This window comes from Xyrauchen texanus, chromosome 27, assembly GCF_025860055.1.
Source record: "Xyrauchen texanus isolate HMW12.3.18 chromosome 27, RBS_HiC_50CHRs, whole genome shotgun sequence".
Taxonomy (NCBI): domain Eukaryota; kingdom Metazoa; phylum Chordata; class Actinopteri; order Cypriniformes; family Catostomidae; genus Xyrauchen; species Xyrauchen texanus.
This window is the reverse complement of record NC_068302.1, coordinates 25,704,291-25,729,093: the sequence shown is the minus strand read 5'-3', so window position 1 is coordinate 25,729,093 and position 24,803 is coordinate 25,704,291. Positions and strand designations below refer to the sequence as shown.

The following is a 24,803-nucleotide window of genomic DNA, read 5'->3' as shown; positions in this document are numbered from 1 at the left end:
GACCATGGCAACATTGCGGTCATGGCTTTCATTTCTCCAAGTGAATGCCACTTCAGCTGCCCCCCTGCGTGGCTCCTTTTTCCCCCGAGATTGTGGACGACCCAGCTGGCAATGGAGGCGATTTGGGGATGGCAGCGGGCTTTCGCCAGGTACGTCCCCACGAACCACCTGCACGCCAGCACACTCTCTTGCTTCCGTCCAGGCTTGAGGTGAGTGTGGTTAGCCTCACGGCCAGCCCGTGTTCTCCCTTGAGCCCTCTGAGTTGGATGATGACGTCGCCGCTTCATCGGAGAACGTTCAGGCGCCTGACGCAGAAGACTTGACAACCGACCTCGCGTGTCGTTGTCACCACAGAAGCCTCTCAACCGCTGGCTTCTGGATAGGGCCCCTGCTGCATTGGCACATCAACTGCCTAGAGTTCTTGATCCGTTCAGACAGCACCGCGACGATAGCATACATAAATCGCCAAGGCAGCGTGCGCTCTCGTCATATGTAACAAATCGCCTTTGGAGTCAGCAGCGACTCAGGTCCCGGGCAACCTCAACATGTCAGCTGATGCGCTGTCTCGACAGGTCTCACCCAGCGGAGAGTGGAGGCACCATCCCCAGGTGGTCCTGGTCCAGCTGATTTGGGGCTGGTTCAGCTGGTTCCCAAGACAATTCCCACTGCCCGCTCTGGTACTCCCTAACAGAGGCCCCTCTTGGGACAGACGTGCTGGCACTCAGCTGGCCCCGGGGGCTGTGCAAGTACGCATTTCCCCCAGTGAGCCTTTTTGCACTGGTGTTGTGCAAGATCAGGGAGGACGAGGAACAAGTCAATTTAGTGGCTCCTTACTGGCCCACTTGGACTTGGTTCTCGGATCTCACGCATGACAGCACCTCCCTGGCAATTTACCCTGGAGGAAGGACCTTCTTTCCCAGGGACGGGGCACTCTCTGGCATCCGAGTGACCTACCACCTGCAGTTGTAGACATGATCAACCAAGCCAGAGCTCCCTCTACCAGGCAGCTTTATGCCCTAAAGTGGCGCTTGTACACAAATTGGTGTTCTTCCCGGTCTGAAGACCCGCAGAAATGCACAGTTCTGTCAGTGCTTTCATTTCTGCAAGAGAGGTTGGAGGGGAGGCTGTCCCCCTCCACCTTGAAGGTGTATGAAGCTGCTATCACGGCCCACCATGACGCAGTGGACAGCAAGTCCTTGGGTAAGTAGGACTTGATTATCAGGTTCCTTAGAGGCGCCCGGAGGCTGAATCCTCCCCGGCCAAGCCTGTTCCCCTCCTGGGATATCTCAGTGGTCCTGAGGGTTGGGGACCTGCAACCGTTCTCTGTCAGCGACACTTGCCTGGAGTTCGGTCCAGCAGATACTCACATCATGCTAAGACCGCAACCGGGCTACGTGCCCAAGGTTCCTATGGGGATCCTTCAGGGATCAGGTTGTGAACCTGCAAGCGTTGCCCCAGGAGGAGGCAGACCCAGCCTTTTCGTTGCTGTGTCTAGTATGTGCTTTGCGTATCTATTTGGACCGCACACAGAGCTTTAGATGTTCTGAGCAGCTCTTTGTCTGCTTCGGCGGACGGCGGAAAGGGAACGACGTCTCCAAACAGAGGTTACCTCACTGGGTCGTTGACACTATCTCTCTGGCCTATCAGACCCCTTGCGGGTTCGAGCACACTCGACGAGAAGTGTGGCATCCTCGTGGGCACTGGACAATGGCACCTCCCTAGCAGATATCTACAGAGCAGCGGGCTGGGCAACACCCAATACCGTTGCAAGATTCTACAATCTCAAGGTTGACTCGGTCTCGTCACATGTATTATCAGGTCCGAGCCAGAAGAACTCAGTAATACAGAACAGCTGATTGGGTGTTCCGCTTGCACCTAGCACACTTCACCAAAGAGATCCAGTGCGCTCTCTCTCCCAGGTTATCCACTAAGCTTTTTTTTCCTGGATGTTATTCCTCCCTAGCCTTCTGGCCTGTGAATTCAGAGGAGGAATTTGCGGCCAGACCCACTACGATTCGCAAGTGCTCTGTACTGTGGTAGGGCTATAACAGCAGGCACTTTATTAGGACCATAGTGTTCCTAAAAAAGTGCTCAGTGAGTATATTTCCTAATATGGTCACATAGTTACTTTGAAATAATTAAGAATAATTAAAATTAACATATGATAGTATTAATGAGTTTAACTCATTGTTCATGTTTCATGAAGTTAAATATATGCATAGACTTTAGTTTCCTTTATAAAATATCCCCAGTTCATACTGTAAGTATCTAAGGTTACTTCAAGCTTAAGTGTGTAACTTTTTGAATATGCAGAGACAAATATAATTAAGCCATTCTTAGGTTTGTTTTAGAAGCCCGACAAAGTACATTACTGACTTAACCAGTGGTGTGAGTTTGGTGCAGATATTACTTACTTCAGCTTTAACCATAAAATATTCCAATGCACAATATTTACATTTATGCATTTGGCAGACGCTTTTATCCAAAGCAACTTACAGTGCAATTATTACAGGGACAATCCCCCCGGAACAACCTGGAGTTAAGTGCCTTGCTCAAGGACACAATGGTGGTGGACGTGGGGTTAGAACCTGTGACCTTCTGATTAACAGGCCTGTGCTTTAGCCACTACGCCACCACCACTCACAACATATATAAAATATTAAGTTGAATTAACATTATCACCCCATGTATACATCAATTTAACTTACCTACAGGACTTGCATACTCCATCTGCTGCTATATAGCCATAGTTGGGGTTCATGCAACATTCATCTTGTTTAACCTCACCCAATAGATCATTACATATTCCATTGGGCAGGGAAAATTCTGAGAAGCACTGCACTACCTGTGAAACTTCAGAAAGACACCAAACTAATTAATGAATTAAACATTTATTGAAACAATACAGAATGACACATTTCTAGTGCAGCACAGATGAACTTGTGTAGTAGCATTCAACAAAGAATTGATTCAGTTGCATCAGAGATCAAATAATTTGTATCGAAATATAGTGGTAGGTGTAAGGGAGAGGCCACCCAATGGCCCAAGGACGGTATCCAATGGAGTGGCTGAAGGTTTCCTGCGCGTTCTGTCTTATCGTGCGCATTCAGTTTAAGTTATTTCATTCCAATTAAATAACTACATTATTTGTTTTATGATCACCGTTTATTTTATCTGACTCCAATTATAAAAGTTTCTAAGGATATATTAATGTTCCAATCTTAACTATTATTATTACATTTGGTTTAACATTTGATCATCGCATTTAACTCTATTTTATAACTTTGACTTTTTTTTGAATTCTTTGACTTTTACCGGAAATAGCGCCTTTTGGGCGTATACATTCTGGTGCCAGCCTTACATAGGTAAAGGTAAGTTTGGTAGAAGGATGTATAGTATTTATAGTTTCAATGGGCTACATTGTCACTAAATTTTACCAACCTGATTGCTGGACTTGTGTCCCCAGGAGCACAACCACCCACAAGTTCAGGTTCATGGTTTGATATCCTAAGATTAAGTGAAAGAACATAAGTTAACAAAACAAAACAACTATGTAAAAAAAATCTGACTGGTAAGAATGCAGAACACAGAAGCACTCAAATAGCACACACATTTGGGTGTAGGTTTTTTGGATAATAGTGTTGATCATAAGGCATATATAGGGTTGCCACTTTTGAAATTTTAAAATAAGGTACACTTAAATGGGGGGATCACCACCCCTAACCATATCCTCCACAGTTTTAGTAATAAATGTGTTAAAGAGTTAATATGCGTTATTAATGAAAATTGTATATCCTTTCTTATATGTTAACTTATGAGAACTTTCCTGAACTATGACTTATAAAAAAATACATATTTTATATATATATATATATATATATATATATATATAAAATATGTATTTTTTATACACACTCACCTAAAGGATTATTAGGAACACCATACTAATACTGTGTTTGACCCCCCTTTCGCCTTCAGAACTGCCTTAATTCTACGTGGCATTGATTCAACAAGGTGCTGAAAGCATTCTTTAGAAATGTTGGCCCATATTGATAGGATAGCATCTTGCAGTTGATGGAGATTTGTGGGCTGCACATCCAGGGCACGTAGCTCCCGTTCCACCACATCCCAAAGATGCTCTATTGGGTTGAGATCTGGTGACTGTGGGGGCCATTTTAGTACAGTGAACTCATTGTCATGTTCAAGAAACCAATTTGAAATGATTCAAGCTTTGTGACATGGTGCATTATCCTGCTGGAAGTAGCCATCAGAGGATGGGTACATGGTGGCCATAAAGGGATGGACATGGTCAGAAACAATGCTCAGGTCGGCCGTGGCATTTAAACGATGCCCAATTGGCACTAAGGGGCCTAAAGTGTGCCAAGAAAACATCCCCCACACCATTACACCACCACCAGCAGCCTGCACAGTGGTAACAAGGCATGATGGATCCATGTTCTCATTCTGTTTACGCCAAATTCTGACTCTACCATCTGAATGTCTCAACAGAAATCGAGACTCATCAGACCATTCAACATTTTTCCAGTCTTCAACTGTCCAATTTTGGTGAGCTCTTGCAAATTGTAGCCTCTTTTTCCTATTTGTAGTGAAGATGAGTGGTACACGGTGGGGTCTTCTGCTGTTGTAGCCCATACGCCTCAAGGTTGTGCGTGTTGTGGCTTCACAAATGCTTTGCTGCATACCTCGGTTGTAACGAGTGGTTATTTCAGGCTAAGTTGCTCTTCTATCAGCTTGAATCAGTCGGCCCATTCTCCTCTGACCTCTAGCATCAACAAGGCATTTTCGCCCACAGGACTGCCGCATACTGGATGTTTTTCCCTTTTCACACCATTCTTTGTAAACCCTAGAAATGGTTGTGCGTGAAAATCCCAGTAACTGAGCAGATTGTGAAATACTCAGACCGGCCCGTCTGGCACCAACAACCATGCCACGCTCAAAATTGCTTAAATCACCTATCTTTCCCTTTCTGACATTCAGTTTGGAGTTCAGGAGATTGTCTTGACCAGGACCACACCCCTAAATGCATTGAAGCAACTGCCATGTGATTGGTTGATTAGATAATTGCATTAATGAGAAATTGAACAGGTGTCCCTAATAATCCTTTAGGTGAGTGTATATATATATATATATATATATATATATATATATATATATATATATATATATATATATATATATACAATAAAGACTTTACATATATATATATATATATATATATATATATATATATATATATATATATATATATATATATATATATATATATATATATGTAAAGTCTTTATTGTATGTATACATATTGGTTGGTTTATTTGTTATATATATTTATTTATTTTCCTTCACCTGTACTTCTCTTTATGACTCAGTGATTATATTCATATATTTTTTTATCTTATTGAACATTTAATTAGAAAACAAAATCTACCGTTTCAGCACAATGTGTGGACTTTTCAGACGATCCCTTACACACACCGTAAGCACATTTTCCAACATTTTAAGCATTTGGCAGACGCTTTTATCCAAAGCGACTTACAGTGCTCTTATTACAGGGACAAGCCTCCCAGAGCAACCTGGAGATAAGTGCCTTGCTCAAGGACACGGTGGGGGTGGCTGTGGGGATCGAACCAGCGACCTTCTGATTAACAGTTATGTAATTTAGCCCACTACAAGTTATATCCAAGTCCAAGTTATATTAATGTTACATTAGTGATCTGGAACGATTTCACCCTGATGCTATCTGACCAGCTTAAATAGGACAAATCGCGTCCCGTATTGATTCGATAATCATAATTGTATCTTTAAATACGGGACGATCCCGAGGTAACTCTAAAATAACAAGTTTATTATAATATTTTTACAAATATTACGTTTATGAGTATAGTATTAGTTTCACTCTGTCAGGGTTTTCTGTTAAACACTTACCTTACAGTTTTCTTCCTCTTCTTATGGTAGTTCCAAGAGAATGACAATGATTGGTCGGTTCAACCTCCCCATACAGTGACTTTCATTTGAAGATATATATATATATATTTTACAGGAATTGTATATTGTGAAACTTGTTAACTTCCCTTATAAGAAACATAATTTTGCAAAATCATCAATTTGATGAATTTTTTAATAAAACTGTTTCAGTTCCACCCCTTCAGCATTTCTCAACAGCAGTTGTGTAAAGTCTTATAAGTTCAAAATGTTAATGTATTTGGAAGATAGACCCAAAAGTTAAATGTTGTGTATGTGCACAAGGTCTACTCACAAGTTCAAACTTGCATTAGGATGGAAATATTCACCGTGATTCAACTGTCCCTCTGTTCCAGCTTACCCTACTGCAAATACTGTCTTAGCAATATTCCAGGAAAGAAGTGAAGTGAAATGTTACAATGTGACCCATAGGCAGGCACGTTCTAACATGTGAGTTCACTTTGTAACATGACCATACCACAGCTTAAAACCCCCCTCTAACAAATGATCTATCTGAAGCCATATATCTGAAGTCATTTATATAAATAGTTTACTATTAATTTTACAACAAAGCCACATCTTTGCCAAAATGATGAAAGGATTGATGACACAACACACACACACACACACACACACACACACACACACACACACACACACGTAAATATCTGACAACTTGGAATTGCATATAGTTTGTTCTAATTGGGGCACTTTGTAAAGCAGATTTCCCCCAAAATACACACAGAAAATAAAAAGAATAAAAAATAATTAATATATAAAAATACCTCAAACATGACATGCAAGAACTTTGTTTGCATATAGCTGGAAGGGCAGCACTCTCAACACCGTATACGGAGAAGAAAGAGGAGGAGAAACTGCCAGAAACTTCACTGATCTTCATGCGTATCGAGTTTATGATTTTTTTTGTGCAAACCAACTAAAAGTTCAGCCTGTTCATCCCACAAAGCTATCAGTTGTCTCAAACAGACTTGAAAAATAGCACTCAGTACACTTGTCCTTTCCATTCTACTTTGTTGTATGGAAAATAGCAGCTTGAACATTCTGCTAGATATCACATTTTGTTATGTATGATTACATTTTGTTTTACTTTGTATTGCAAAATCCATTAAGCTTAATTTATTTGACTTAAAGGGATTAGTTCACCCAAAAAATTAAATTACCTCATCATTTACTCACCCTCATGCCATCCCAGATGTGTATGACTTACTTTCTTCTGCAGAACACAAATTAAGATTTTTAGAAAAATATATCTGTTCAGTTGGTCCATACAATACAAGTGAATGTAGACCAAAATGTTTAAGCTTTAAAAAAGGACATAAAGCCAGCATAAAAGTAATCCATATGACTCCAGTGGTTAAATCCATATCTTCAGAAGCAGTATGATAAGTGTGTGTGAGAAACAGATACATATTTATGTCCTTGTTTACTATCAATCTCCACTTTCAAATTTTTCTTAATTTTTTTGGCAATATGCATTCTTTGTGCATATCCCACCTTCTGGGCAAGGAGTAAAGTTGATAGTAAAAAAAGGACTAAAATATTGAACTGTTTCTCACCTCACTTATATCGCTTCTGAAGATCTGGATTTAACCACTGGGGAATAGGCGGAAATCGCGGGGGGGTCAGGACCCCCCCATCTGAGGGTTGTCCCCCCTAAAATATCATTAAAATATTGTAAATAATATAATTATATATTCTTAAAATAATTGTTTAAGAAATAAAATAATACAAATGCAAACGGGGCAACAACAAAAAAACGACTCGGTTACTAACGTAACCTCGGTTCCCTGAGAGGAGGGAACGACTATTGCGTAAGTAGCTTACGCTATGGGAAAACTCCGTTTCTCGAGAAATATTGAAGTCTTTATGTAAAACGCATTGCAGCTGCACAGCAGACAGTGATGAGCGAGGCAGCTCGGTCATTGGCTGTGCAGCGGCAACTGCTTCGAATCAGTGACGGGCGACTTAGAACGCGCGACCAATGGGGCGCGTCCGCGATTCAGCGCTCAGAGCCTGCTGAAATTAGCATATGAGGGCTATATAATGAGCGTCCCGTCATGCCAGTTCTTTTAGGTTCAATCGACTGAAGCTGAACTGACCAAGCACAGACACGGCAGCTTACGCTAATAGTCGTTCCTCCTCTCAGGGAACCGAGGTTACGTTAGTAACCGAGTCGTTCCCTATCGAGAGGTCTCTCCTATTGCGTAAGTAGCTTACGCTATGGGAACACCAAATGCCGTGCGTGCTTACTTCGCTCTATAAAGCCAGAGGCAGGTGCCTGAGCCTTAAAGCAAAGTGATATTCCACGAGCCGGCCAGCGGCGAGCTATATAGTGGGGTATGACAGGGCGCCCTTGCCTTCAAGGTGGGGCGCTCCTTGTACAAACACAAGCACATATCTCATGTACTGAGCTTTTGTGTACTGGTACGCATAATAAACCCTCCAAGTCGATCAGAGACGGACCTTATAAGGGAGGAGATGATGCCCAGCATATACATACTCCAGTTCATTCCACAGTCAGACTGATAGAATGTTGGAATGCAGTGAGGGGACCTGTAGGTTATAAAACCTGATAAATGTTGAAGGCGAGGCCCAGCCTGCCGCCGCACAAATATCTTCAATGGGTATCCCACTCGACCATGCCCACGAGGAGGCCATGCTCCTCGTAGAGTGAGCTCTGACGCCTAAGGGGCATTGAAGGCCCTTGGCTCCATAAGTTAGCGCTATAGCATCCACTATCCAGCGCGATATTCGTTGCTTTGAGGCAGCGAGACCCTTAGTTCGGCCGCCAAAGCATACGAATAATTGTTCCGTCTGTCTGAACAGGGCAGAACGTTCCAAATATACTCTGAGCGCCCTGACCGGGCAGAGTAAATTTGCATCACCTTCGTCTGCTGAGGATGATAGCGCTGCCAGAGATATCACCTGTGCTCTGAAGGGTGTAGAGAGCACCTTAGGAATATACCCGTGCTTTGGCTTAAGGACAACTCTGCAGTCGTTAGGTCCAAATTCCAGGCAAGCAGCGCTTGATGACAGCGCGTACAGGTCGCCCACTCTTTTAACTGAAGCGAGTGCCAGCAAGAGCGTGGTTTTGAGCGAGAGCTGCTTGAGGTGCACGGTTCGGAGAGGTTCGATCGGGGCACCTTTGAGTGCGTCCAGGACCGTGGCCAGGTCCCAGATCGGCACCGAAGGTGGGCGAGGAGGGTTCGTCCTCCTGGCGCCTCTTAGGAAACGAACGATCAGATCGTTTTTTTCCTAATGAATGTCCTTTATCAGGATTGTGTGACGCCGCTATGGCAGCCACATAGACTTTGAGCGTGGAGGGTGTGCGGCCCGCCTCCAGCAGCTCCTGCAAAAAGGCGAGTACACTTGGTATCTCACACGTTTTGGGGTTCAAGCTCTTGGTATCACACCAGTCACTGAACACTTTCCACTTTTGGGCATACAAGCGCCTCGTAGAGGGGGCTCGCGCCTCAGTAATGGTTTTCAGAACTCCACTGGGGAGGTTCTCGGGAACCCGTTGAGGGGCCATGCATGGAGGGCCCACAGATCGGGGCGGGGATGAAGAATCATCCCGCTGGCCTGTCCGAGGAGGTCTTGCCTCAGCGGAATCAGCCATGGGGAAGATTGCATCATCTGTACGGACCAGGACGTGTTCGTTTTGCAGGTATGGAAGCAGGGCTCTGAGAGCCAAGGCGACCGCTTTCGTTTCCAGACAGATTATGTGTAGGCGCTTTTCCGGGTTTGACCAAAAGCCGGAAACAGGCCTGCCCTCGTAAAGGGCCCCCATCCTATTTTGGAGGCATCTGTCATGATAATTTTTCTCTGCGTATTCACGCCCAGACTGACGCCGGTTTGATACCAGTTTATGGCTTTCCAGGCCGTCAGGGCTTTTATACAGCCGTGATTCGCTCTGATCAAAAAGTGGCCCGAGTGCCACGCGTGAGTGGGGACACGGCTCTTGAGCCAGCGCTGGAGAGGACGCATGTGCAACAATCCTAGCTGGAGTACAGCTGATGCCGAGGCCATGAGACCGAGCATCCTTTGAAATCGTGCGCGCCCGTTCTGAACGATGTTGCAAGGCGTCGAATAGAGAGCGCGCGCTCTGATGAGAGGCGCGCTGTCATCTGCACTGAGTCTAGCACTATTCCCAGAAAAGAAATATTCTGGCTGGGGGATAGCACGCTCTTTGCAAAATTTATTCTCAGACCCAGGCATTGTAAATGGCTGATAGTCCAAGATCTGTGTGTCATTAACTGAACCTCTGATTGTGCTATGATCAGCCAATCGTCAAGGTAATTCAGTATCCGCACTCCCTGCTGTCCATACATTGCGTCCATACATTTCGTGAATGTACGGGGGGCCAATGATAGGCCGAATGGTAGTACTGTGTACTGGTATGACTGTCCCTCGAAAGCGAATCTCAGAAAGGGCCTGTGGTGAGGCGCTATCGGGATGTGAAAGTAAGCGTCTTTCAAATCCACTGATAGAAACCAATTCCCGGGGCGAACTTGCGCGAGGATATGTTTGGTTGTTAACATTCTGAACGAGCGAATCATTAACGCTTTGTTCAGATGTCTGAGATCCAGGATGGGGCGAAGGCCATCGTCCTTTTCCGGGACGAGAAAATAGCGGCTGTAGAAACCCGCCTCGCTCAAAGAGGGAGGAACAGTTTCTATAGCGCCCTTCTCTATCAGTTTGAGCACCTCGGTGCGTAGAATATGTGACATATCTTTCCTCACTTTCGTCTCGACCACCGCTGAAAAGCGGGGTGGTCTGCGAGCGAATTGAAGTGAGTATCCGTGTTTTATTATGTTCAAAACCCATTTCGGCATGTCGGGATTTTTTCCCAGGCTTCTGCTCGCACAGATATGGGCTGAATGCCGGCTGGGGCGTGTCGCAGTGACGTATGGGCCCCGCCGGCAAATCGCTTTGTGCTAACACAGAATCTACGGCTCTCAGAGGTGCAGGTGCGGCTGAGCAGCCGTGATTGAGTGCCGAGTGCAGAGGTGCGTGTGAGAGTACAGGCACATGCGCTATTTCCAAAATGCTCACAGCATGAGTCGGAGAGGTGCTTGAAACTGTATGAACAGTGTTTTGAAGTGGGGGTGCATTCATCATTATGGGCACGCGCGCCACATTCATAAAGCTTTCCGCATTTAGCGGGGAGTTTCTTAGCTTGCGCATTGCATCTGTGATGTTTGCGGCATAGCTGTTTGAAACTGTGTGGGTAGCTGTGTGTAGGGGTGCGTGCAATATGGCAGGCACACGCGCTAAACTTACAGCACTTCCCGTTTTTACTGGGGAAGTGTTTATAACTGTGGGAACAGTGCTTGTGTGTAGTGGTGCATACATGACAATAGGCACACGATCTACATTTTTGAGACATCCAGTCTGAGCTGGGGAGGTGTTTGGCACTGTTTGGACAGTATTGATATGTGGGAATGCGCACTTTAGTGTGGACATGTGAACCCTTAGTGACACAGGCAGAAAATGACTCTTTTGGTGATTTCTGTGTGTCGCTGTGAAAACGGCGTTTGATTGCAGGTGAGCGAGTTTTATGACTGGCCCATTGACTGCTGTATAGACATTTCCAGCCGCCTGTAAGGGGACTGGGTAATGTTTTAAATGTTTGCGAGGGAGCGGTTCGGCATTTGCGAGACGCGTACTCCTCTCTTTCTTCCTGCTGCTAGGAAGACTTACGAGGCTCTGTGTTCAGGGTGATTCTGGGTCGAGGGCCTCGTTGCTCCTGCGGCTTTCTTCGGCCAGCGGAACGCGAGCGGCGTCGAGCGTCCTTTTCAGGTCTGCTCTTCGGCTGGGAGACGGGCGGCTCTGCCCTGGCTCGCTGCTGCTGCTGGGGCGGTTTTTGAGATGAGCTGGAGCGCTTAGGCAGGAAGTGATGCATAGCTTGCGAATCCTTCCGTGCCTCAGTGAAGCGCTCTGTGAAATCTCTCACTGTAGGTCCGAACAGGCCGCTCGGAGTGACAGGTGCATCAAGGAAGGGTGCCTTATCCGCGTCCTTCATCTCCGTTAGCGTTAGCCACAGATGGCGCTCAAGGACGATCAAATTAGCCATGGCCCGGCCAATGGATTGGGCGGTGGCCTTTGTGGCTCGCAGAGCTACGTCCGTAGCACTGCGCAGGTCCTTAAAAGCGTCAGGTTCAGGTCCAGACTCGTCCATAGAGCGGAGAAGTTTGGCCTGAAACACTTGTAGAACCGCCATCGAATGCAGCGCTGACGCAGCTTGACCGGCGGCGGCGTATGCGCGACCGGTGAGAGCTGATGTGGTTCTGCACGGCTTCGATGGGTGAGAAGCTCTGGCCTTCCATCCAGCGGTGGAGGGTGGGCATAGATGGTTGGCCACATTCTCCTCTAGGGGCGGAGTTGCCTCGTAGCCTCTTTCTCTCGCGCCGTCCACTGAGGAGAGCGAAGAAGAGAAAGAAGGCTTTAGGCGAGCCGAGTGCGGGGCTTTCCACGACTTTGTGAGCTCGTCGTGCACCTCAGGGAAGAAAGGAGAGGGTCTCTGTCGGGGGGCCTGCTGGCGCCCCTGCAGGAACCACTCATCCAGCCGGCTGCGGGCGGGTTCTTCCGGAGAAGACCAGTCGAGCCCGAGGTCTTCCACGGCCTTAGACAGGATACGGACGATCTCCGAGTCCATGCTGGTGCCGGCCAGTCGTCGGATGCAGCATCAAGAGTGAGGCTGTCATCCTTTCCGTCGTCGTCCCCTGATGTGCCGAACGAGACGAGACCCACCGCTTTGTTGGAGGGGTGCAGGTCCGCTCTCGCGAAATGGACCGGCGGCGGGGAGACATCTGGTAGCGGTGATACCCGCGGGGACTGAGCCGGCGTGACATCACCGGAGACGGGGTGCTCTGGCAGCCTCTGTGAGCGGCGCTTTTTCTTGCGTGGCTCGAACAGAGGTGGCAGCACGGGGGCAGCCGACTCGCTTGCGGTGAAAACCGCCCTGAATGAGTGCAGCTTCTGCGTGGTCCAGACCCAGGCAGCGAGTGCAGATGGTGTGCCGATCTCCGTCGGAAAGAGGGCCTCTGCACGAGGCGCAGGCTGAAGGCATTTGAAACAACGCCTGGAAAATAACTCTTTTACTCTTAAAAGCGTCTCGGGGGCGAACGCTTGTTCAGTAAAGGATATGCGATGCGCGCCGGATGGCGTAGCAAAAGGCTTCGAAGGCGGCTGAAGATGCCGGCGTCCTCTCAGCAATCCCGCTGTAAGCTTGTCCACGGCGGCGAAAGACTCCAAAAATCCGGAGGATCCAGCGAAGGGAAGGTCTTCGCTGAAGGAGATTAAATCTAAAAGAACTGGCATGACGGGACGTTCATTATATAGCCCTCATATGCTAATTTCAGCAGGCTCTGAGCGCGTGAATCGCGGACGCGCCCCATTGGTCGCGCGTTCTAAGTCGCCCGTCACTGGTTCGAGCAGTTGCCGCAGCACAGCCAATGACCGAGCTGCCTCGCTCATCACTGTCTGCTGTGCAGCTGCAATGCGTTTTACATAAAGACTTCAATATTTCTCGAGAAACTGAGTTTTCCCATAGCGTAAGCTACTTACGCAATAGGAGAGACCTCTCGATAGGGAACCTTGGTGTCCCCTTCAAAAATTGCTCTTGAGAATTGTCCCCCCCAACATTTTGATGAAATTTTCGCCCCTGCACTGGGGTCTTATGGATTACTTTTATGCCCTTTTGGAGCTTCAAAGTTCTGGTCAACATTCACTTGCATTGTATGGACCTACAGAACTGAGATATTCTTCTAAATATCTTTGTTTGTGTTCACCAGAAGAAAGAAAGTCATACACATCTAGGATGGCATGAGGGCAAGTAAATGATGACAGAATTTTCATTTTTGAGTGAACTATCCCTTTAAATCTCCTGTTTATTGTCCCCATCTACAGGAACATGTGAAACTTACAACTAGTGTATGGTCATTTAATAGCTTATTTTAAGCTAATGGTAGCTACTAAAACATTTAATTAAAGCTATTTGATTTTTTATTTAATTTAGTAGTCTACTAAGAATAGTACATAGCAGTAATATACTATCAGCAATTTAATTTTGTGTATTACTTTCTAACTAAATACTTTATTCAGTTAACACTATTATAAAAAATATATTTACTCCTATGTGATTTTACCAATCGTAAGGCTTTAAACAGTGTTGAACACTTATACGATTTAATGTTATAAAAGGATTTCTACAACATAAAAGTAATCATCATTCATTTTCTTTAAAATGTCATCAGTGTACAATGATTGTTATCCCACAAAACATAACCAGTTGTTGAGAGCACCATTGATTTGAATGGACCAGCCTGTTTCGGAACAATTTAAACTTGCGGGAAATAACATTTAATTGAATGTGACATGATTCAAAGAGCTTCGTTAATTTTCATCGTTTGTGTACTACTGACTGAATCTAACCACCTTACATGACGTAACATTCATATGGGAAGCAATAACGGTCAAAATTCACTTGTTTTGTATCGCCACCGTTTTCTAAACGCCATAAGGGTTTAAGTAAACGGCATTAACGCCGTTAAGTTAACGCGTGTTCATTTTTAGCGCCTCACATAACTTAATTAGCCCATTCATTATGGAGGACAAAACATGCAAAAATAATAAATAAATACATAAATAAATAAATGTAATAATAAGAAAATAAATAAAGGAATAAATGTCTTGATAAAACAAATATGATTAGTTTTTAATTCAAGTTATTCCTGAATTTATTTTTGTATGACCTTTTTTCCTTTATTTAGGCTATTATTTTCTCTTTTTATTTTTATTCTTTAAAACATGTTTTATTCTTTCATTTGTTTTTTTTTTTTTTTTTTATTATTATTTTATATGTATCTATTCCCATATTATTTATTTATATATTTAAATATTCCCATATTTATTTATTTTTGTATTTATTCTTACATTTCTGTCTCTTGTATGATAATTATGTGGGCGGGTCTTGTTTACCATTGGCTTATTATAGATTGAAGCGTGTGCTCGATTACTCTTGACTTGTTTTGATGTGATGTTAGGTCATAGCCATATCCTGTAAACTATAGCTATTTGTGGGGCTAAAAACATAAGAGCTTAAGTCAATCCAAGATATATTGGTTACAATCACAAAATAAATGGGGAGCTGTTTCTTCAACAAAACCACAAAATGGGCAAGTTTCATAAATGATATGATTTAACCTTGTCCTTTTCTTTCTTTTTTCTGTGTATATAACTTCATATTTTGATGTCTGCAAATCCATAATATTGTTTTCTGTTATGATTGTTCATTGTAAAAGATACAACCATGCTTCATTTCCCTGATCGTTTATGTATGTATACATCTGCAATAAAAAAATAAAAATAAATCTATAACTGACTCTTAAAATATATCTAGAGAGTTGCACAACTTGCGAATTAAGTCGTTAACCACGCATCAAATGACTATGTTTCATTTAGAGTAGTGGTGCTTATTGATGTTTTAGGAGAGCTGTATGCTGGTATGAATGTTGTAGCACATTCTGGATTGTTAAACGCTCTGCAAAACTTTTCTACGGAGCCCCCGAAGTGACCTGTGCAAAAAAAAAAATCTAAGAAACTTTCGCGTGCGCACGAGATACTTTCGCGTGCGCACGAGAAACTATCGCGTGCGCACGAGAAACTTTCGCGTGCGCACGAGATACTTTCGCGTGCGCACGAGATACTATCGCGTGCGCACGAGAAACGTTTTGCGTGCGGACGAGAAACGTTTCTCGTGCGCACGCAAAACGTTTCTCGTGCGCACGCGAAAGTCTCTTAGATTTTTTTTTTTGCACAGGTCACTTCGGGGGCTCCGTACTTTTCCCTGCATATTCCAAATCTGTGCGAGTCAAAGTGTGCTAAGGTGGGACGTCCATCTGCTCCCGATAAGTACGAGCTCTCATCCAATGATGCACTGGAGCTCCGCAAGGACCGCCTCCCTCATTTCCATGTTGCACACAGAAACGTAAGAATAAATACATGTATAAATAAATAAATAAATATATATGGGAATATATAAATATGGAAATAAATATATGTGGGAATAAATAAAAAATAAATGAACACATAAATAAAAAAATGTGCAAAATAAATGAATAAATAATTAAAAGCTAAAAAGAATAAAAATAAATATAGAAAATAATAAAGGAATAAAGTCATACAATATTAAATTCAGGAATAAATTTAATTAACTAATTATATGATATAATTAATGATATAATTCCTTTATTTTTTTTATTATTATTACATTTATTCATTTATTATTTATGCAGGTTTGGGCCTCCATAATTAATTTGCTCATGTATATAACTTAAACTGTCAAGTTTGAGTGATCTATGGCAAGTCAAGGGATTCAAATCCTTAATGGCAACCCTTTGTTTCACATTGCAAACGCACATTAGATGACTGCAGCCCACTTTTGGCTAACTAAGCTGATTATTAACTAACAAAGACCCTATTTACTAACTTTAATTCACAAATTGGTATTCACTTACTGCAGTGTGTGTGTGTTGCTAATATTATATAAGTATTTATTTACTGTTTACAGACACAATTGCTTGGCCAGTTTGTCAACTTTTCTTCTTATTATGCAAATGTGTTATTGCATGCGATATTGTCAGATTCAAATCTTAAAATCTTTGGAAGATTGTTTATTTATAAGTTTAATCTGCTGCTCTACAGACAGTCCTGGACATCAACCATTGCTGATTTGTAGTGGTTACATAGCTTTCTGTTTCAAGCTGTTGATGAATTATCTATAGTCCAAATATGTTTAAGGTGGTTGTGGTTATATTATATGGTGATATTTCATTGACCACACACACTTCAATACATAATTTCTGCATCTTCGACTTAATACAGTATTAGTGTAAATACAGCATCATGCCAAAGCATTATTTCTTGGTTACTGATGCCATTGTAGAGAAACTGTGGTCGTGTAATCTCAGCTCCCATGAAAATAGAAAAAGCAAATGTGCAATATAACATAATTCAGCAGGTTGTTGGACAGGTTGACGTGTCAGTATAACGTCCAAGAGAGTGCACCTTTAATAAATTATTTTAATCAGGCTGAAGTCATTTATAATATTGAAAGATATGTTCAAAGCATTTGGTTCATGTAAGGTGCCACCAGGATGGTGTGTCCATTAAAACACAATAAAGCCCATTCTCATCCAATTATCATTTATTTGACAATAGCAGTTGTGCAATAAAATCCCAGAGTTGCATTGTCTCTACAATAATCAAGAAAAAATAAAACACAAATAAACTTCATCAATGAAATCCAATAAACAATTAACATCATGAAGATTCTTTACACAATAAATTACAGATCTTATAAATCAAATAGTTCAACATTAACAGTTCCACAAATTAAGAACAGTGAAACGCCGCAAATGATTCATCAAAAGTTAAACCTAAACAAAGACAATCTCAAATAACCATATACAAAGCATAAAAACAAGAATAGTGAACACACAAAGTCATTCACACATCAACTCCATGAAAGAGCTCTCAAAGAGAGAAGGAACGGATGTGTTTGCATCAACTGCTTGCTACAGGTACACACACACCAAACATAGGTAATCAATTACTCACTGCAGCTGTGGAGACTTTGCTCCTCCCCCAAACAGACTACATCATCGATGTTCAGTAAGAGTTCTCAACAATTATATTATATTATATTATATTATATTGCCCATTCGCTTTTTCTATTTTCATGGGGCTGACATAAGATCACACGACCAGCCGGGTACTACTTACTGTTTCTTTGTAATTACACTTTTGGTTGCAGAATAAATTGATCATTTGCGAATGTGAATACAGTTTCTCTTCAATGGCATCAGTAACCAAGAAAGAATGCTTTGGCATGATGCTGTATTTACACTAATACTGTATTAAGTCGAAGACCACTGTTGTATCACCCAGGACAAAATACAAATAAATCCAAGTACACCTCTGCAGATCATACAAGTTTTACATGATGCAGAAATTATGTATTAAAATGTGTGGTCAATGAAATATTACCATATAATATAACCACAACCACCTTAAACATATTTGGACTATAGATAATTCAACAGCTTGAAACACCGTTTTCTAAAAGACATCAGCCTATGTAACCACTACAAATCAGCAATGGTCAATGTCCAGGACTGTCTGTAGAGCAGCAGATTAAACTTTTAAATAAACAATCTTCCTATTTCCTACAGTAGCTCAAAAGTTAAAAGTAAATCTGACAATATCTCATGCAATCATACATTTGCATAATAACAAAGAAAGTTGACAATCTTGCCAACAGCAATTATGTCTGTAAACAGTCAATAAATAGGCCTACTTCTGTAATATTAGCAGCACACACACTGCAGTAAGTGAATACCAATTCGTGAATTAAAATAAGTAAATAGGGTCTTGGTTAGCGAATATACAGCTTAGTAAGCCAAAAGTCGGCTGCAGTCATTTAATGTGCATTTGCAGTGTGAAACAAAGGTACTCCTTGCCGTTACTGATTTGAATCCTCCGACTTTAATGGGCTAATTAAGTTGTGCAAGGCGCTAAAATAACACGCGATAATTTAACGCGTGACGGCGTACGACGTTTATGTATGTAACGCATAACGCAGTTTACTTAACGCCTTACGGCATTTAGAAAACGGCGTTTCAAAGCTTAATACGGTGATACAAAACACGTGGATTTTGACCCATAAGGCTTTCCATACATTCACGCCATGTGTGACATGTGTCACTACTCGATCCGTACCGGAAACACGATTGGTCCTGCGCATGTGCGAAAATGCGTCTACTTCCTGTCTGAAGTATGTCGAAACAATTTACGGCAATTGTAGACAGTAGTTATTTGAGAAAATTTGATGTATATTTTGATAAGTCACTTGTGATTTGTATCCTTTTTTTTGGCAATAAAGATGACTTTATTAAGCTTTAAAAAAAAAAAAAGAAAAAAAAAAAGACAGTAGTTATTTGACACTACCCGATCAGTACCGGAGATAGCTTAACTAGTGATTCTCTTGATATAAAGACAATAATTGTATTGTTCCTATTGATGCATATTTCTTATTTCTCCCCTACGAGTGTTTTGTATGTTTTTTTCTTGTTAATAATAAAAAAAAATAATTTAAATACACTTTTTGTAAAATATATTTCAAGGTTAAAATGTGGCACAAATTAAATTGATAAATATATATATATATATATATATATATATATATATATATATATATATATATATATATATATATATATATATTTGTATTGCTTAATGTGAACATTCAGTACACAGTGTGGTACAACAAAGTTAATACACTACAATAAATATAAATATAAAGAATAACAGCAATATAAGAATAGTTAAGGAAACTACTTTACCAAACTCAAAACAGAAACAAAACTAAAAAGTAACTAAAATAATAAACTAGAAAGAAAAAGAAAGTGGGAATTACTTAAATTAAAAGAAAATTACACATTAATTAAATTAAAATGTTTGTAGGCCGTGCAAATTGTACATGTTCTGAGTGCTTTTTTGTTAAGTGAAGTATTGTCTCTTGTAAGAATGCCAAAAAATAGGTTTACAATTAAAAATATTTACATTTATGAATATAAAATCTACATAGTCAAATAATTACATTTATTATAAAGCAGGCATATGGATCTGCTTCAACAAATTCAAAAATAACAGTTTTAGGATTCTTTGAAAAATTTAGATTTTTAGATAAACAAACTAACATCTTCCCAAAGTTGCAAAGAATAAATGCATGACCAAAACAAATGAAGAGAGGTTTCAGTGTCATTCTGACAAAAAGAGCAATTAGTGTCAAAATCAGATCTAAAATGTTTCTTTAAGAAATTTTTGACAGGGTAAATATTATGAATGAATTAAAAAGATATTTGTTTTACTTTGCTTTTTTGCATAGACCATATATTTTTCCAATTTAAATGATCAAAGAGTCCATTCCAATATGAGATTATAGGAGGGGCAGAGACAATGTTCTCAAGGAATAGAGCTCTTATTTTATGATTCCTTCCTTTTTTATAACACCAATAGGTGTGCTTACAGGTTCAGGAGAGGGTAATGAACCCATAAGAGTGTGTATTATTTTTGAAAATCATGTGTAAGCCAGATGGAATAGCATCCATAACTGTTATATTGTGCAATAAATTCAGTATACCTAAAAAGCAAACCTTCATTATTAAAGAGCTGTCTTACATGAAATATTCCATTACTGAACCAGTAATTATAGAACAAAGATTTATTCTTAAATAGAATGTTCCTATTGTTCCATATGTAACACAGATGAGGAGAAAAGTTTAGTGCCAAAAGTCCATGCCAAAAGAACTTGTTGGTGAAAGTTAGATAGATTGACAGGGACTTATTGAATACCATAATTACATAAAAAAAAAACATTGCACCACCAAGTTGTGAGAAGGCAAGCTGAGGGAAAATATTCCAAATAGAGGTGGGGTTAAGGAATCGATTAAGCCAGTTTTTTTTAATTGTGTTATTTAGTGAGCTGAAATCAATGAAGTTTAAGCCACCCTTTTTGTGAGAATTTAGTATCACTGACTTTTTCAAATAATGGTATTTGTTTTTCCATAAAAATTTAATTAATATCCCATTGATTACTTTACACGTGGGCTTATCAATGTACAATGCCTGAGTGGCATTAATTAGGCGAGACAGACCCTCTGATTTAACAAGCAAAGATTGTTAAATCTTGTTAAATCAAAGATAGGTCTCTCTGTAGCCCCGCAATTAAGCCGCTTCATTGTTTATATAACAATTGTGTTCAAATTAGCAGTGCATATAGTTATATTTGGTTATTTGTATACCCAAATATGTAACAGCTTTTAACTGAAATACCACAAATTGTATCGTACTGTTTTTAATCAGAAGTAATTCACATGTATTGAGATTAAGAGGTAAAAGCCTCAGGCTTTAGAAAAGACATGAACATAGGGTGCATAGGGCTGCTGTTAAACTGAATAGTTTACATTTGTTAGAACCCATTTGGGAAATACAGATGTGTTTATAAGTGTGTGTGCATTTCTTTACATTTAATATTTTATTTTCTAAAAGATATGTTCTACTTATTTCAGCATACTTTAACAAATGTCTGCATTTAAGAAACACACAGGATAAAGTTATTTATTCATTCAATTTATTTAATACATTAATTAATTGCTTCCATCCCTCACTGACTCACCACTGGAACATGGCATTGACCTTCAAGCCTTGTTCATCAACACAGTATGACAAAAATACTTCCATGTCCTCTTGACACTGAAATATAAACAAAAATTCATCCTTTGTATTGGAGAATTCACCCCCCAGGACCTTCCTGAGGGCATTTTGTTGTTCATCCCTGTTCATTTGCAGAAATGCAGGCTCTCTCACATCCCCATGGAATAAGTCTCTGTGATTGTGAACCCAGTGCCAAGCTGCATGAAGGTCTTTTACAATGTCCGGCTGTTGCACCTGGTGAAATAAAGGAGATATATATATATATATATATATATATATATATATATATATATAAATGGCACGTAAACTAATTAAACTATATATCGAGCAAGCATGCATGCAACTGCTATGGTTGTTATCCTTGAACAACAGGTGTATTCCTTTAAAATCCTTTAAAAACAGCATGTATTTCTGTTAATCAGCAGTATTCTGACATATATCCTTGATGTATTTCCTAGATATCCCTTATATGATATGTTCCTGGCATGCTGTTTTGCCTTGAGTTAAATAGCTTTGGAGCTTGTATTTTCTTTCATTAATCAAATGGTAATGTGAAGGAACAAACAAGGCCGCCTCATTGTAAGGGTTTGCTGAAATGGAGGTGAAAAGTAAAAGGTATGGTGAGGACAAGGCTGGTTTGTCTCTTACACAAATGTTTCTAAGTTGATGTGTTCTTACCATGAACTATGACATATGTCCAAAATATGTGGAGTTACCAGCTGATGTATGTTTTTTAAAAAATAGATAGGTGTGGAATTTTCCACCAATATTTAATTAATGAAGGAAATAAAACATATTGGTGGCGAGGGAAAGAGACAAGGGCAATAATCCCATTGGTCAGAGATAGTGGGTAAAAGATAACCAAAGGTATATAACTGAGAACTTAGGAGGATAAAGTCAGGACAGACAGCTGGCTGGACTCATGTTTGTTGGTGTTCAATAAACTACAACTTTGGCATCTGGAACTCAAGACTCAGAGAGTTTTCTTACAACTTAGAGATTCATCGCGATTTTCCACGACACTGCTTGATATATGAACAATAAAATCATTTACCTTATCAGCGTTCTCTTCAACCACAACTCTTCTGCTGGGCAACAGGTTTGTGGTGGTGGATTTGGACACCCTAAAGACAGGCTCAAGGGTTCCCTGAAGGAGTTGGGATGCTTCTTCTGTCCAGTATGCAAATCTCGGTCCATAACTTTGGAAAATATGTAAATGTATATGCACTGTATTTGTAAAACAACTTTCTAGTATCACTTTGCCAACAGTGACTTAATACAGCCAAGATACTGAAATTTTATCTGTAGAGTCTGTCATACCCTTCTAGCCAAAACCTCTCCATCAGCTGAATACACCACCACTGGCGAATCAATGGCACCTCCTCCTAAAAACACAAAAACACAAATAAAAATTGGACATATACCAGTAGTTTGATGGCATACTTGTGTGAAAATCCAGCTTACCTCTGTGAATGTTAATGGACATGATGTACAGGTGCTGAGAGCATACTGTGAAATACAAATAACACTGTAAGACTTTGATTTTATTATTTACATTTATGCATTTGGCAGACACTTTTATCCAAAGCGACTTACAGAGCCCTAATTACAGGGACAATCCCCCTAGAGCAACCTGGAGTTAAGTGCCTTACTCAAGGACACAATGGTGGTGGCTGTGGGGCTAAAACCAGCTGATTCCTAATTCCTTCTGATTACCTTCTGGTTACCAGCTTACCAGTTATGTGCTTAGACCACTACACCACCACCACTCCATGATCTAACAGCTTTGACAAATTAAACATTCTTACCATCAGCATGTAGACACACACCACAGGAATTCCCTGAACACTGTTGAGGAAAAAACTGGAAAAGTGCATCCAGTTAGTTTAAAAAACTGATAGCTTGTTTAAACATGTATACATACGTACTTAAATTAGCTTTACACAATTCCATCATTTAAAACATACCTCAAGGTCTCTTCCTGTTTTTTCAGTCCAGGATCCTGGGTCAGTGAAGGTTGCAATGTGTCTGGCATTCCAAAGAAAACACAAAATAAACGTGTAATTAAATGATCAGTTCTGTAGCCTAAGAACGAGGCTCTTATACGATCTTGAAGCCTCAGAACAAGGCTCCTATATGATCTTGAAGCCTGAGAACAAGGCTCTTATACAATCTTGAAGCCTGAGAACGAGGCTCTTATACAATCTTGAAGCCTGAGAACGAGGCTCTTATACAATCTTGAAGCCTCAGAACAAGGCTCCTATACAATCTTGAAGCCTGAGAACGAGGCTCTTATACGATCTTGAAGCCTGAGAACGAGGCTCTTATATGATCTTGAAGCCTGAGAACGAGGCTCCTTTTGGAAATGTAACCAAACAACATGCCTGGAACAAGGCCAGTAAATGAATTATCTTTAGTCTCAACCTAAATATGGCAAAATTAGCATCAGCCAAATGCTGGGAAAACTGTACACAAGCTTGAGACTAGCTTGTTAATCTCATCAGTATGCTAAATTATTGTACGCAGTACCTTAATGGAATGCAAGACTGGCACAACAGCCTTGATGGGGTCATTCAACTGGCAGCGGTGACAAGATCTGACCTAAAAAGCAAAAATAATTTTTAACAAAATGTCTAGAAAAATATCCAGTTGATACAAGTTGGTGATGACAATAAATATAACTTCTAAATCAAGGAGGTATCGAACAATCAGCGGTGGCAAAAATAGACACATTCTTAAGTATAGATACTTGTAAAGAAAGTAAAAGAAAAATAAGAAAGTAAAAGTACCACCAATGTAGTACATTACCCATTCTTTCACATCCTGGACAATTGTAGGCCAATAGTAGCCAACAATAACCCTGTTTTGAGTGCCTCTGACACCACTGTGATTGCCAGTCCCAGGGTTATTGTGGCACTCCATTAGAACAGACCTCTTCTCTTCCTCTGACAGGACAACTAGCCGCATGTACTGCCTACTAGGACCGATGCAGAAGAGCCTGTCGTCTGTTTTTAGAGGAAAAAAGAAAAAGTTGGAAAAAGTAAAAAGACTACATTATAAACTACATTATATTCACTTTTTTATTTTTTATAATACCCATGTATTAACACCCAGATACGTGAGCTGAACAAGTACAGTTAACGTAGCTTAATATATTAGCTTAATAAGATATTTTAAACACTATTTGTGAATTAAGCACATGACCCTGGTTGTTCCAGACAGTCAGTTCTCTTTTTTCATTATAAAATCCATTACCTTTAATAGCGAAATTCGTAGACGCCCGTTTCACCTTCCGACGCTCTGTGGGATTGTCGGGAATTTCTCTTTTTAAGAGAAATTCTTGAATTTGTACATACAACACAAAATAATCCATATTTAAATCAATCACTCTCCAACGCGATTCTATAAATCGAGCACATGCGCAGTACAAATCGTGAGAGTAAAGTCGACCTGTAGAGCAGACTGTCGTAAAAACGTTAGCGATGACAGGAAGTGACATCAAATATGAGTTTTCGCACATGCGC

At 40.9% G+C, this 24,803-nt stretch overlaps 2 protein-coding genes across 9 annotated transcripts in view; both read right to left on the bottom strand.

The window, feature by feature from the left end:
* The window catches only part of LOC127621296 (properdin-like), a 35,112-nt gene extending 28,299 nt beyond the window's left edge, over window positions 1-6,813 (bottom strand). The window contains exons 1-4 of one of the 4 annotated variants that reach the window (XM_052094832.1): window positions 6,765-6,813; window positions 6,275-6,353; window positions 3,442-3,507; window positions 2,709-2,853 (exon numbers count right to left, since the gene is read on the bottom strand). In XM_052094832.1, coding sequence (XP_051950792.1) covers window positions 2,709-2,853; window positions 3,442-3,496 — 200 coding nt within the window. In that variant the 5' untranslated portion in view covers window positions 3,497-3,507; window positions 6,275-6,353; window positions 6,765-6,813. Of the gene's footprint in view, window positions 1-2,708; window positions 2,854-3,441; window positions 3,508-5,943; window positions 6,229-6,274; window positions 6,434-6,764 lie in introns of those variants that run through there. The other 3 variants (XM_052094831.1, XM_052094833.1, XM_052094834.1) reach the window with 3 other exon arrangements.
* Window positions 6,814-21,216: 14,403 nt separating this feature from the next.
* On the bottom strand, window positions 21,217-24,736 carry LOC127621163 (uncharacterized). Of its 5 annotated transcripts, XR_007967833.1 has the most exons (9): window positions 24,535-24,736; window positions 24,088-24,284; window positions 23,809-23,880; window positions 23,247-23,307; window positions 23,088-23,142; window positions 22,744-22,788; window positions 22,600-22,664; window positions 22,334-22,478; window positions 21,217-21,513 (listed from the first exon to the last, which is right to left on the bottom strand). XR_007967833.1 is itself a non-coding variant. In XM_052094659.1 (8 exons), the coding sequence occupies exons 3-8, from the start codon at window positions 23,312-23,314 to the stop codon at window positions 21,238-21,240; spliced, it is 654 nt and encodes a 217-aa protein (XP_051950619.1). In that variant the 5' UTR covers window positions 23,315-23,880; window positions 24,088-24,284; window positions 24,535-24,736; the 3' UTR covers window positions 21,217-21,237. The 5 variants fall into 5 exon arrangements, 3 of the variants coding, with proteins under 3 accessions (XP_051950619.1, XP_051950620.1, XP_051950618.1); XR_007967834.1 differs by having other exon boundaries at window positions 23,809-24,284; XM_052094659.1 differs by having other exon boundaries at window positions 23,247-23,880.
* Window positions 24,737-24,803: the final 67 nt, after the last annotated feature.